The following is a 13,014-nucleotide window of genomic DNA, read 5'->3' as shown; positions in this document are numbered from 1 at the left end:
TGAAAATAAATAATGTGTGCGTGATCTCGTGTTTAATTGATAAAATACATAGTTAGTGATGATAAATAACATATGAATGGGACTCACCCTGGGTAAACCGCATGGATAAACACGCCGTTTATCAGCGTTCAGTGCTGGCCAGTGCGCATGTCAGATGAGACCGTTTTATAATGTGTCTAGGTGCAGAAGTTTGTGCTGCACTGTGGTATTTGGTTCTGCTGGGGCAGTATTTTGTGCTGTACTGTGGTATTTGGTTCTGCTGGGGCAGTATTTTGTGCTGTTCTCTGGTATTTGGTTCTGATGGGGCAGTATATTGTGCTGTACTGTGGTATTTGGTTCTGATGGGGCAGTATATTGTGCTGTACTGTGGTATTTGGTTCTGATGGGGCAGTATATTGTGCTGTACTGTGGTATTTGGTTCTGCTGGGGCAGTATTTTGTGCTGTACTGTGGTATTTGGTTCTGCTGGGGCAGTATTTTGTGCTGTACTGTGGTATTTGGTTCTGCTGGGGCAGTATTTTGTACTGCACTGTGATATTTGGTTCTGCTGGGGCAGTATTTTGTGCTGCACTGTGGTATTTGGTTCTGCTGGGGCAGTATTTTGTGCTGTACTGTGGTATTTGGTTCTGCTGGGGCAGTATTTTGTGCTGTTCTCTGGTATTTGGTTCTGATGGGGCAGTATATTGTGCTGTACTGTGGTATTTGGTTCTGATGGGGCAGTATATTGTGCTGTACTGTGGTATTTGGTTCTGATGGGGCAGTATATTGTGCTGTACTGTGGTATTTGGTTCTGCTGGGGCAGTATTTTGTGCTGTACTGTGGTATTTGGTTCTGCTGGGGCAGTATTTTGTGCTGTACTGTGGTATTTGGTTCTGCTGGGGCAGTATTTTGTTCTGCACTGTGATATTTGGTTCTGCTGGGGCAGTATTTTGTGCTGTACGGTGGATTTTGCTGGGGCAGTATTTTGTGCAGTACTGTGGTATTTGGTTCTGCTGGGGCAGTATTTTGTGTTGTACTGTGGTATTTGGTTCTGCTGGGGCAGTATTTTGTCCTGTACTGTGGTATTTGGCTTTGCTGGGGAAGTATTTTGTGCTGTACTGTGTGTGGCAATGTGAATAGTGATGGGTGCAGTAAAGTCCTGGGGAAGCATGAAAAAGGGGTGTTGTTTGCACCAGGAGCGTGTCACCAAGAGGCCCGGCCTTGGTAGAGTAAAGGCCCTAGATATACAGTAGGGGGCCACCAAGTTAGTTGGTGGACACCAAGATAGTTAGCTTAGCTAGCTCCAGGTAGTCCGGGCGGGCTTTTACTGGAAAAGGCAATGTGTTGGGTGGGTGCCTGTGCCCCATGCTCCAGTCCAGGATTTTGGAATATGCCCATGTCCAGGGATGCTATTTAATCCTCTTTCTGGACTTGGGTGTGGCTCCCAGTCTAAGGGAAGGAGACAGAGTCTTTGTGAAACAGAGTCCTGCTGTAGGCTCTGTACGAATGGTCTGGCTGAGGGGGCATGGGGATAGGTGCTAGCCAGAAGATTGGGGGACACCGTGACACCTGGGTGCAAGGGTCACGAGGCCGGAGTCAGGAGTAGTACTGGGCCACACTCCCCCATAAAGGTACTGGACTTGAGACCGTGTGTGAACGGTGCTCTGTATAGCCAGGAGGCTGAAGGACATTGGGCTGGGAAAGTCGCATGTTATAACCTTGTGTGAACGATGCTTTAGGTGAGTCAGGGATATACTTTGTTTAGTTAAAGCCCAGCCGGGCAGGTGTTTATTTTGTATGATTTATGTTTGTTTTGCTAAGGTGCCAAATAAAAGCGATGTTTGGACCTTAAACTTGGTGTCTGGCAAAAGTACTTGTGTGAATGACCCCCGGAGAAGAGCTAACCCCCTACATGTGGTATTTGCTTCTGCTGGGGTGGTATTTTGTCCCATACTGTGGTATTTGCTTCTACTGGGGCATTAGTTTCTGCTACACTGGGTTCTGCTGGGGCGGTATTTTGTCCTGTACTGTGGTATTTGGTTCTGCTGGGGCAGTATTTTAAGCTGTACTGTGGTATTTGGTTCTGCTGGGGCAGTATTTTGTACTGCACTGTGATATTTGGTTTTGCTGGAGTGGTATTTTCTGCTGTACTGTGGATTTTGCTGGGTAAGTATATTGTGCTGCACTGTAGTATTTGGTCCTGCTAGGGCAGTATTTTGTACTGCACTGTGGTATTTAGTTCTGCTGGGGCAGTATTTTGTACTGCACTGTGATATTTGGTTTTGCTGGGGCGGTATTTTCTGCTGTACTGTGGATTTTGTTGGGAAAGTATATTGTGCTGCACTGTAGTATTTGGTTCTGCTAGGGCAGTATTTTGTGCTGTACTGTGGTATTTGGTTCTGCTAGGGCAGTATTTTGTGCTGTACTGTGGTATTTGGTTCTGCTGGGGCAGTATTTTGTGCTGTACTGTGGTATTTGGTTCTGCTAGGGCAGTATTTTGTGCTGTACTGTGGTATTTGGTTCTGCTGGGGCAGTATTTTGTGCTGCACTGTGGTATTTGGTTCTGCTGGGGCAGTATTTTGTGCTGTACTGTGGTATTTTGTTCTGTTGGGGCAGTATTTTGTACTGCACTGTGATATTTGGTTCTATTGGGGCATTAGTTTGTGCTGCACTGGGTTCTGCTGGGGCAGTATTTTGTGCTGCACTGTGGTATTTGGTTCTGCTGGGTCAGTATTTTGTACTGCACTGTGATATTTGGTTCTGCTGGAGTTGTATTTTGTGCTGTACTGTGGATTTTGCTGGGAAAGTATATTGTGCTGCACTGTAGTATTTGCTTCTGCTGGGGCAAAATTTTGTGCTGTACTGTGGTATTTGGTTCTGCTAGGGCAGTATTTTGTGCTGCACTGTGGTATTTGGTTCTGCTGGGGCAGTATTTTCTGCTGTACTGTGGTATTTGGTTCTGCTGGGGCAGTATTTTGTACTGCACTGTGGTATTTGGTTCTGATGGGGCAGTATATTGTGCTGAACTGTGGTATTTGGTTCTGCTGGGGCAGTAATTTGTGCTGTACTGTGGCATTTGCTTCTGCTGGGGCGGTATTTTGTCCTGTACTGTGGTATTTGGTTCTGCTGGGGCAGTATTTTAAGCTGTACTGTGGTATTTGGTTCTGCTGGGGCAGTATTTTGTGCTGCACTGTGGTATTTAGTTCTGCTGGGGCAGTATTTTGTGCTGTGCTGTGGTATTTGCTTCTGCTGGGGCAGTATTTTGTCCTGTACTGTGGTATTTGGTTCTGCTGGGGCAGTATTTTAAGCTGTACTGTGGTATTTGGTTCTGCTGGGGCAGTATTTTGTGCTGCACTGTGGTATTTGGTTCTGCTGGGGCGGTATTTTGTGCTGTGCTATGGTATTTGCTTCTGCTGGGGCAGTATTTTGTCCTGTAATGTGGAATTTGGTTCTGCTGGGGCAGTATTTTGTACTGCACTGTGATATTTGGTTTTGCTGGGGCGGTATTTTCTGCTGTACTGTGGATTTTGTTGGGAAAGTATATTGTGCTGCACTGTAGTATTTGGTTCTGCTAGGGCAGTATTTTGTGCTGTACTGTGGTATTTGGTTCTGCTAGGGCAGTATTTTGTGCTGTACTGTGGTATTTGGTTCTGCTGGGGCAGTATTTTGTGCTGCACTGTGGTATTTAGTTCTGCTGGGGCAGTATTTTGTGCTGTACTGTGGTATTTTGTTCTGTTGGGGCAGTATTTTGTACTGCACTGTGATATTTGGTTCTATTGGGGCATTAGTTTGTGCTGCACTGGGTTCTGCTGGGGCAGTATTTTGTGCTGCACTGTGGTATTTGGTTCTGCTGGGTCAGTATTTTGTACTGCACTGTGATATTTGGTTCTGCTGGAGTTGTATTTTGTGCTGTACTGTGGATTTTGCTGGGAAAGTATATTGTGCTGCACTGTAGTATTTGCTTCTGCTGGGGCAAAATTTTGTGCTGTACTGTGGTATTTGGTTCTGCTAGGGCAGTATTTTGTGCTGCACTGTGGTATTTGGTTCTGCTGGGGCAGTATTTTCTGCTGTACTGTGGTATTTGGTTCTGCTGGGGCAGTATTTTGTACTGCACTGTGGTATTTGGTTCTGATGGGGCAGTATATTGTGCTGAACTGTGGTATTTGGTTCTGCTGGGGCAGTAATTTGTGCTGTACTGTGGCATTTGCTTCTGCTGGGGCGGTATTTTGTCCTGTACTGTGGTATTTGGTTCTGCTGGGGCAGTATTTTAAGCTGTACTGTGGTATTTGGTTCTGCTGGGGCAGTATTTTGTGCTGCACTGTGGTATTTAGTTCTGCTGGGGCAGTATTTTGTGCTGTGCTGTGGTATTTGCTTCTGCTGGGGCAGTATTTTGTCCTGTACTGTGGTATTTGGTTCTGCTGGGGCAGTATTTTAAGCTGTACTGTGGTATTTGGTTCTGCTGGGGCAGTATTTTGTGCTGCACTGTGGTATTTTGTTCTGCTGGGGCGGTATTTTGTGCTGTGCTATGGTATTTGCTTCTGCTGGGGCAGTATTTTGTCCTGTAATGTGGAATTTGGTTCTGCTGGGGCAGTATTTTGTGCTGCACTGTGGTATTTGGTTCTGCTGGGGCGGTATTTTGCCCTGTACTGTGGTATTTGGTTCTGCTGGGGCGGTATTTTGTCCTGTACTGTGGTATTTGGTTCTGCTAGGGCATTATTTTCAGCTGCACTGTGGTATTTGGTTCTGCTGGGGCAGTAGTTTGTACTGCACTGTGATATTTGGTTTTGCTGGAATGTTATTTTGTGCTGTGCTGTGGATTTTGCTGGGGAAGTATATTGTGCTGCACTGTAGTATTTGCTTCTGCTGGGGTGGTATTTTGTGCTGCACTGTGAAATTTGGTTTTGCTGTGGCAGTATTTTGTGCTGTACTGTGGTATTTGGTTTTGCTGGGGCAGTATTTTGTGCTGTACTGTGGTATTTGGTTCTGCTGGGATAGTATTTAGTGTTGTAGGACAGTATTGCAGGCCCAGTCTACTTATATTGTCCCTGTCTACTTGTGTTGACCCACCTTCAACATGGGGCCACTTTTAGTTTTTTTTCAGGGCCACTTTAAGTTCCCAGTCCACCCCTGCATACTACAGACTTCATGGTTTTGACATACTAGGCCAAATTTACTATTAAAAATGTGCTCTTTTTTGGTGCAATTTGCACCAAAATACATGATTTGCACTGCATTTATCACTGCTTTACATGCATTTTCTAACTTTTTTATGCCTTGCCCGACAAGGGACATGGCTTCAGTGTTTCTACACTTACGGCCTTCTTTTATACACCAGAGCTGAGAGAAAATGTAAGAAGAAACTCCAGAAATATCACGAATAAACGTAGATTATTTGATCATTTGTGTAGTTTTATTGAATCTGCAGCCAGTGTTACGTTTCAGCCAAATTGGGCCTTTATCAAACTGGTGCCGCTGTGGGAAACAAAGGTAAGAGGATTAGGTTATCAGCTCTCAGTAGGAAGGCTTGCGTCCACACTGTGAGAAAGGTGAGCCGAGAGAAAAGTAGTTCCTGTTCAGGCAGACTTGACTTTTCTACAGGGAGTGCAGAATTATTAGGCAAGTTGTATTTTTGAGGATTAATTTTATTATTGAACAACAACCATGTTCTCAATGAACCCACAAAACTCATTAATATCAAAGCTGAATATTTTTGGAAGTAGTTTTTAGTTTGTTTTTAGTTTTAGCTATTTAGGGGGATATCTGTGTGTGCAGGTGACTATTACCGTACATAATTATTAGGCAACTTAACAAAAAACAAATATATACCCATTTCAATTATTTATTTTTACCAGTGAAACCAATATAACATCTCAACATTCACAAATATACATTTCTGACATTCAAAAACAAAACAAAAACAAATCAGTGACCAATATAGCCACCTTTCTTTGCAAGGACACTCAAAAGCCTGCCATCCATGGATTCTGTCAGTGTTTTGATCTGTTCACCATCAACATTGCGTGCAGCAGCAACCACAGCCTCCCAGACACTGTTCAGAGAGGTGTACTGTTTTCCCTCCTTGTAAATCTCACATTTGATGATGGACCACAGGTTCTCAATGGGGTTCAGATCAGGTGAACAAGGAGGCCATGTCATTAGATTTTCTTCTTTTATACCCTTTCTTGCCAGCCACGTTGTGGAGTACTTGGACGCGTGTGATGGAGCATTGTCCTGCATGAAAATCATGTTTTTCTTACCTTGCAGACTTCTTCCTGTACCACTGCTTGAAGAAGGTGTCTTCCAGAAACTGGCAGTAGGACTGGGAGTTGAGCTTGACTCCATCCTCAACCCGAAAAGGCCCCACAAGCTCATCTTTGATGATACCAGCCCAAACCAGTACTCCACCTCCACCTTGCTGGCGTCTGAGTCGGACTGGAGCTCTCTGCCCTTTACCAATCCAGCCACGGGCCCATCCATCTGGCCCATCAAGACTCACTCTCATTTCATCAGTCCATAAAACCTTAGAAAAATCAGTCTTGAGATATTTCTTGGCCCAGTCTTGACGTTTCAGCTTGTGTGTCTTGTTCAGTGGTGGTCGTCTTTCAGCCTTTCTTACCTTGGCCATGTCTCTGAGTATTGCACACCTTGTGCTTTTGGGCACTCCAGTGATGTTGCAGCTCTGAAATATGGCCAAACTGGTGGCAAGTGGCATCTTGGCAGCTGCACGCTTGACTTTTCTCAGTTCATGGGCAGTTATTTTGCGCCTTGGTTTTTCCACACGCTTCTTGCGACCCTGTTGACTATTTTGAATGAAACGCTTGATTGTTCGATGATCACGCTTCAGAAGCTTTGCAATTTTAAGAGTGCTGCATCCCTCTGCAAGATATCTCACTATTTTTGACTTTTCTGAGCCTGTCAAGTCCTTCTTTTGACCCATTTTGCCAAAGGAAAGGAAGTTGCCTAATAATTATGCACACCTGATATAGGGTGTTGATGTCATTAGACCACACCCCTTCTCATTACAGAGATGCACATCACCTAATATGCTTAATTGGTAGTAGGCTTTCGAGCCTATACAGCTTGGAGTAAGACAACATGCATAAAGAGGATGATGTGGTCAAAATACTCATTTGCTTAATAATTCTGCACTCCCTGTATGTGATACATTTACATGGCTGGTATGTAATACCACTCCTTCCTCTGGCGAGAACAGTTGATTGCTGGGGGTTTTAGGAACAGATTTATAGTGACTTATTGCTGGGGTGGCTGCAATTAGAGAAATAGTTGTCTTCAAGAGAAAATCTCTTTCCAGAATTTGTGTTCTCCTATAACAATTGAAAACTATAAAAATATTTTCCATCATTATTTGTAATGTCATCATTGTGTAACTTCAAAGGGCTAGCTGTGTAATTAAAAAAGAAAAAACGGCTTAGGCTAGTCTTACACCCGCGGCTGTCATCTCCAACAGGCTGTTTCGGCCGAATCGTCCAGACAAAAACCATTGCATGCAGCGTTTTTTGTCCAACTGATTCCCAGCATATTTGCCAGGTAGTGGCCGAATCTCTGCCAGACCCCATTATAGTCAATGGGGTCCAGAGGGCAGGCAGCATGACCGCTGAAACCAATTACTCTCAGTAGCAACACGACTGAGGTCATGGTCCTGGCCAGCGATGTCCATGTCTGGTCAACATAAATGGATCGAGAGGAAACGGTGACTGGAAAGGGACCTGGTACCATTAGAATGGGACTTGAGATAGAACCGTAAGGTGAGTATGACATGTGCAGACAACATCTGAATGGAGTTTGTATGTTTTCCCCGTATCTGTATAGGTTTCTTCGGGTACTCCGGTTTCCTCCCACACTCCAAAGACATACTGATAGTGAACTTAGATCGTGAGCCACGTTGGGGACAGGTTGATGATAATGCTAGTAAAGCGCTGTGGAATATGTTAGCGCTATATGGCCTCATGCACACGACCGTTGTGTGCACCTGTGGCCGTTGTTCCGTTTTCCGTGATTTTCTGCGGACCCATTGACTTTCATTGACTCGGAAAATGCACCGTTTGTCATCCGCCTTCGTGATCCGTGTATCCTGACCGTCAAAAAAATATGACCTGTCCTATTTTTTTGACGGACAACGGTTCACGGACCCATTCAAGTCAATGGGTCCGTGAAAGAACACGGATGCACACAAGATTGGCATCCGCGTCCGTGATCCGTGGCCGTAGGTTACTTTCACACAGACGGATCCGAAGATCAGTCTGCATAAAAGCTTTTTCAGAGCTGAGTTTTCACTTCGTGAAAACTCAGATCCGACAGTATATTCTAACACAGAGGCGTTCCCATGGTGATGGGGACGCTTCTAGTTAGAATATACTACGAACTGTGTACATGTCTGCCCCCTGCTGCCTGGCAGCACCCGATCTCTTACAGGGGGCTGTGATCCGTACAATTAACCCCTCAGGTGCCGCACCTGAAGGGGTTAATTGTGCATATCATAGCCCCCTGTAAGAGATCAGGGACTGCCAGGCAGCAGGGGGCAGACCCCCCCTCCCTCCCCAGTTTTAATTTCATTGGTGGCCAGTGCGTCCCCACCCCCCGCCCCCTCCCTCTATTGTATTAATATCATTGGTGGCCAGTGCGGCCCCCCCCGGCCCCCCTACCTCCCTCTATTGTATTATCATTGGTGGCCAGTGTGCGGCCCCCCCGGCCCACCCTCCCTCCCTCTATTGTATTAATATCATTGGTGGCACAGTGTGTGCCCCCCCGGCCCCCCTCCCTCCCTCTATTGTATTAATATCATTAGTGGCACAGTGTGCGGCCCCCCCGGCTCCCCCTCCCTCCCTCTATTGTATTATTTTCATTGGTGGCACAGTGTGCGGCCTCCCCTCCCCCTCCCCCGATCATTGGTGGCAGCAGAGAGTTCCGATCGGAGTCCCAGTTTAATCGCTGGGGCTCGATCGGTAACCATGGCAACCAGGATGCTACTGCAGTCCTGGTTGCCATGGTTACTTGGCAATATTAGAAGCATCATACTTACCTGCGGCTCTGTCTGTGACCGGCCGGGAGCTCCTCCTACTGGTAAGTGACAGATCATTAAGCAATGCGCCGCACAGACCTGTCACAGCAGGTAAGTATGATGCTTTTAATATTGCTAAGTAACCTTGGCAACCAGGACTGCAGTAGTGTCCTGGTTGCCATGGTTACCGATCGGAGCCCCAGCGATTAAACTGGGACTCCGATCGGAACTCTCTGCTGCCACCAATGATCGGGGGGGGGGGAGGGGGGGAGACGGGAGGCCGCACACTGTGCCACCAATGATATTAATACAATAGAGGGAGGGAGGGGGGCCGTGGGGGGGGCCGCACACTGTGCCACCAATGATATTAATACAATAGAGGGAGGGAGGGGGGGCTGGGGGTCCGCACACTGTGCCACCAATGATATTAATACAATAGAGGGAGGGAGGGGGGCCGGGGGGGCGCACACTGTGCCACCAATGATATTAATACAATAGAGGGAGGGAGGGGGGGCCGGGGGGGGGCCGCACACTGTGCCACCAATGATATTAATACAATAGAGGGAGGGGGGGGCCGCACACTGTGCCACCAATGATATTCAAACTGGGGAGGGCACCTGAGGGGTTAATTGTGCTGATCATGGCCCCCTGTAAGAGATCGGGTGCTGCCAGGCAGCAGGCGGCAGACTTGTACACAGTTCTTTTAATCTATGCTAACTTGAAGCGTCCCCATCACCATGGGAACGCCTCTGTGTTAGAATATACTGTCGGATCTGAGTTTCACGATCTAACTCAAATCCGATGGTATATTCTAACATAGAGGCGTTCCCATGGTGATGGGGACGCTTCAAGTTAAAATATGCTATCGGATTGGAGAAAACTCAGATCCGATGGTATAAAAGGGACTCCTGACTTTACATTGAAGTCAATGGGGGACGGATCCGTTTGCAATTGCACCATATTGTGTCAACGTCAAACGGATCCGTCCCCATTGACTTGCATTGTAATTCAGGATGGATCCGTTTGGCTCCGCACGGCCAGACGGACACCAAAACGCCTTTTTTTCATGTCCGTGGATCCTCCAAAAATCAAGAAAGACCCACGGACGAAAAAAAGGTCACGGATCACGGACCTACGGACCCCGTTTTTGCGGACCTGAAAAAAAAACGGTCGTGTGCATGAGGCCTATAAGTGAGCATAATAAATAAATAATCAGTGTATATGCTGAAATAGGTAACAAAGTATCAGTTCATCTGATGCAACATAAATGTGTTTGTTTTTCAGCACACGGCTGTGTTTCCTATTGCGGTCTTAGAAATTCTAACATCTCCACATCGCTATCCTCCGAAGAGAAAGGGACTTGCCCTCTTGGGAATTTGTTCAATATCATATATAAGCTGGTAAGTAAACAGGACGGCTTAAGGGAATGACAGTAAATGGTCTAAGATATAACATTGTGTATGCGGGTTTTCTATCTAATTCACAGGCGGTGAGCTGTGGCATAGGAAGACATTCGCTTTACAGAGTTGCTACGTTTTCTGTATCATGCACCTGTTATAGAATCAAACCACACATTTACAGCATAATAGCTTACTTAATTCATGGTGTAAATTTAGCTTCGTATATGAAAACTGACAGAGCTGAGATTATTTAAAGCTATGTGACCTATACAGATGCTAATCCTCAACAACTGCTAAAGGGCAACATGCGAGGTGGCACCCTACAGAATATAATGCACACAATGTTCTTGAATGAGCCAGACATTTTGATTAATGGGTTTGTGTCACTCACACTGCATTCTGGTGACTTGTCTACCTTAATGTTACATTGAGGCCCGTGGTTTTACCTGTCTAAAAAGCGCACTCTTGTATCACCAGTTTGGCAAGTTTTTAGACTCTAGAAGCAGTGTGAATTCACGTTGCTGTCTTGTTGCCTACTGTCGATAGAAAATGGTCTGCAGCGCTAAGCACTTGGGCATAATCAGAGGGAAATTATATGGCAGATTACAGGTACATTACATTTTCCCAGTTCACATGATGCTCATAAATCAAGACAGAGGGCAATACATACTGTATAAAAGCATGGTTATGTGATGTGTACCTTATTTGTCAAAAATATCTTGCTATAAAAGATACTTTAGAATTTTATCTTTCATAAGGCAACATTCACATGCACTGAGGGGATAATATTGATGCTGGCAAATGGTATGTCAGTTATTATTAGTGCAGTATTCTCCATACTAGCACATGGCCAGAGGTAAGCCTGACCTGGGGTTGTTTTCTGACTCTTATCAGAAAAAAAACCCACAAAACATTATTGGATATCATGAAGCATTGAAAAACTGGTAGATATTTTCTTTGTGTGTTATATGGCATTAATAGTAGTAAGAAAAGGTTCTGATCAGGCGCAAATTCACAGGTTCCAGTACGTCTCTGTAGGTGAATCTTCTTTATTTTCATAAAAGGTAAAATGGTGTATAGAACAACGTGTTTCGGGGCTCAAATTGTCCCCTTCATCAGGTTAACAGTAGTGGACTACTGATCAGAACCTTTTCTTACTACAAGCATCCTTTGGGGGATTGGGCACCCATTCCCAAAGACACTCCTTCTGCGGCTGCATCCACGGATCCAAAAGGTCTTGATATACCTACATATCTACAATAGAGTTGTGTCTATTATTGCACCTTCATACTTCAAACAATTCAGTTCGTATTTGAACATACTACCCTATTGTGTGCCCCCCACCCCTCTTTTCTTTTGTCTCTACGTTCCCCCCCCCTGACCGAGGGAAATTTAGATTCGCCCGTGGTTATCAAGATATGGCATTAATAGGACACTTTTTTATCGCAAATATTTTTATCGCAAATATTATCGCGAATTTTACTATTGCCGATTTTCGCAATCAAGAAAATAATGACTGGAGATCACAAATTCTCAAATTTGCAAATATATGACAAATATTTGCCTAAATATTCAAAATATCGCGAATTTGAATATTGTCCCTGCCGCTCATCACTGCTTTGGACAGATGAGACCAAGATCAACCTCTACCAGAATGATGGAAAGAAAAAAGTATGGCGAAGGCATGGTACAGCTCATGATCCAAAGCATACCACATCATCTGTAAAACCCGGCGGAGGCAGTGTGATGGCTTGGGCATGCATGGCTGCCAGTGGCACTGGGTCCCTAGTGTTTATTGATGATGTGACACAGGACAGAAGCAGCCGGATGAATTCTGGGGTTTTCAGAGACATATTGTGTGCTCAAATGCAGCCAAACTGATTGGTCGGCGTTTCATAATACAGATGGACAATAACCCAAAACATAAAGCCAAAGGAACCCAGGAGTTTATTAAAGCAAAGAAGTGGAATATTCTTGAATGGCCAAGTCAGTCCCCGGATCGGAACCCAATAGAGCATGCAATTCACTTGTTAAAGACTAGACAGAAAGGCCCACAAACAAACAGCAACTGAAAGCCACTGCAGTAAAGGCCTGGCATAGCATTAAAAAGGGGGAAACACAGCGTCTGGTGATGTCCATGAGTTTAAAGGGATTCTGTCACCAGGTTTGGGGCTATAGAGATACGGACATGCACGGCTAGATTGCCGCTAGCATGTCCGTAATATATGTGTCCTATAGGGCTGTGTGGCTTTAATTTCTTTAAAGAAGAATTTTATAGATATGTAAATTAGTGTTGAATGTGTCCAAGGGGCTGTACTAACCTTCCTTGTTCCCAGCCACGCCCGCCTGTTAAGGAGCCCAGCACCGCCTATGTCTCCTCCTTTCATCAACGATAGATAGCCGTAATCTCGCGATGAGCGAGGTCGCGCATGATCAGTTCTTTTCCTGAGGCTGATGCCAGCACAGGGAAGGAACACTATACCGGCACTGTGCATGCGCGAGCTTGTGCATCGCAAGATTACGGCTATCTATCGTTGATGAAAGGTGGAGACATAGGCGGTGCTGGGCTCCTTCACAGGCGGGCGTGGCTGGGCACGGCTGGGCACAAGGAAGGTTA

General features: G+C 45.5%; 1 protein-coding gene across 1 annotated transcript in view; it reads left to right on the top strand.

The window, feature by feature from the left end:
* The window catches only part of LOC122939442 (androgen-dependent TFPI-regulating protein-like), a 112,602-nt gene that overhangs the window by 36,270 nt on the left and 63,318 nt on the right, over nucleotides 1-13,014 (top strand). The window contains exon 4 of the mRNA XM_044295511.1: nucleotides 10,282-10,397. Within this exon, the coding sequence (XP_044151446.1) occupies nucleotides 10,282-10,397 (116 nt within the window). The remainder of the gene's footprint in view (nucleotides 1-10,281; nucleotides 10,398-13,014) is intronic.

This window comes from Bufo gargarizans, chromosome 5, assembly GCF_014858855.1.
Source record: "Bufo gargarizans isolate SCDJY-AF-19 chromosome 5, ASM1485885v1, whole genome shotgun sequence".
Classification (NCBI taxonomy): domain Eukaryota; kingdom Metazoa; phylum Chordata; class Amphibia; order Anura; family Bufonidae; genus Bufo; species Bufo gargarizans.
Note: the sequence above shows the minus strand (reverse complement) of the source record. Positions and strands in the feature narration are given on the sequence as shown.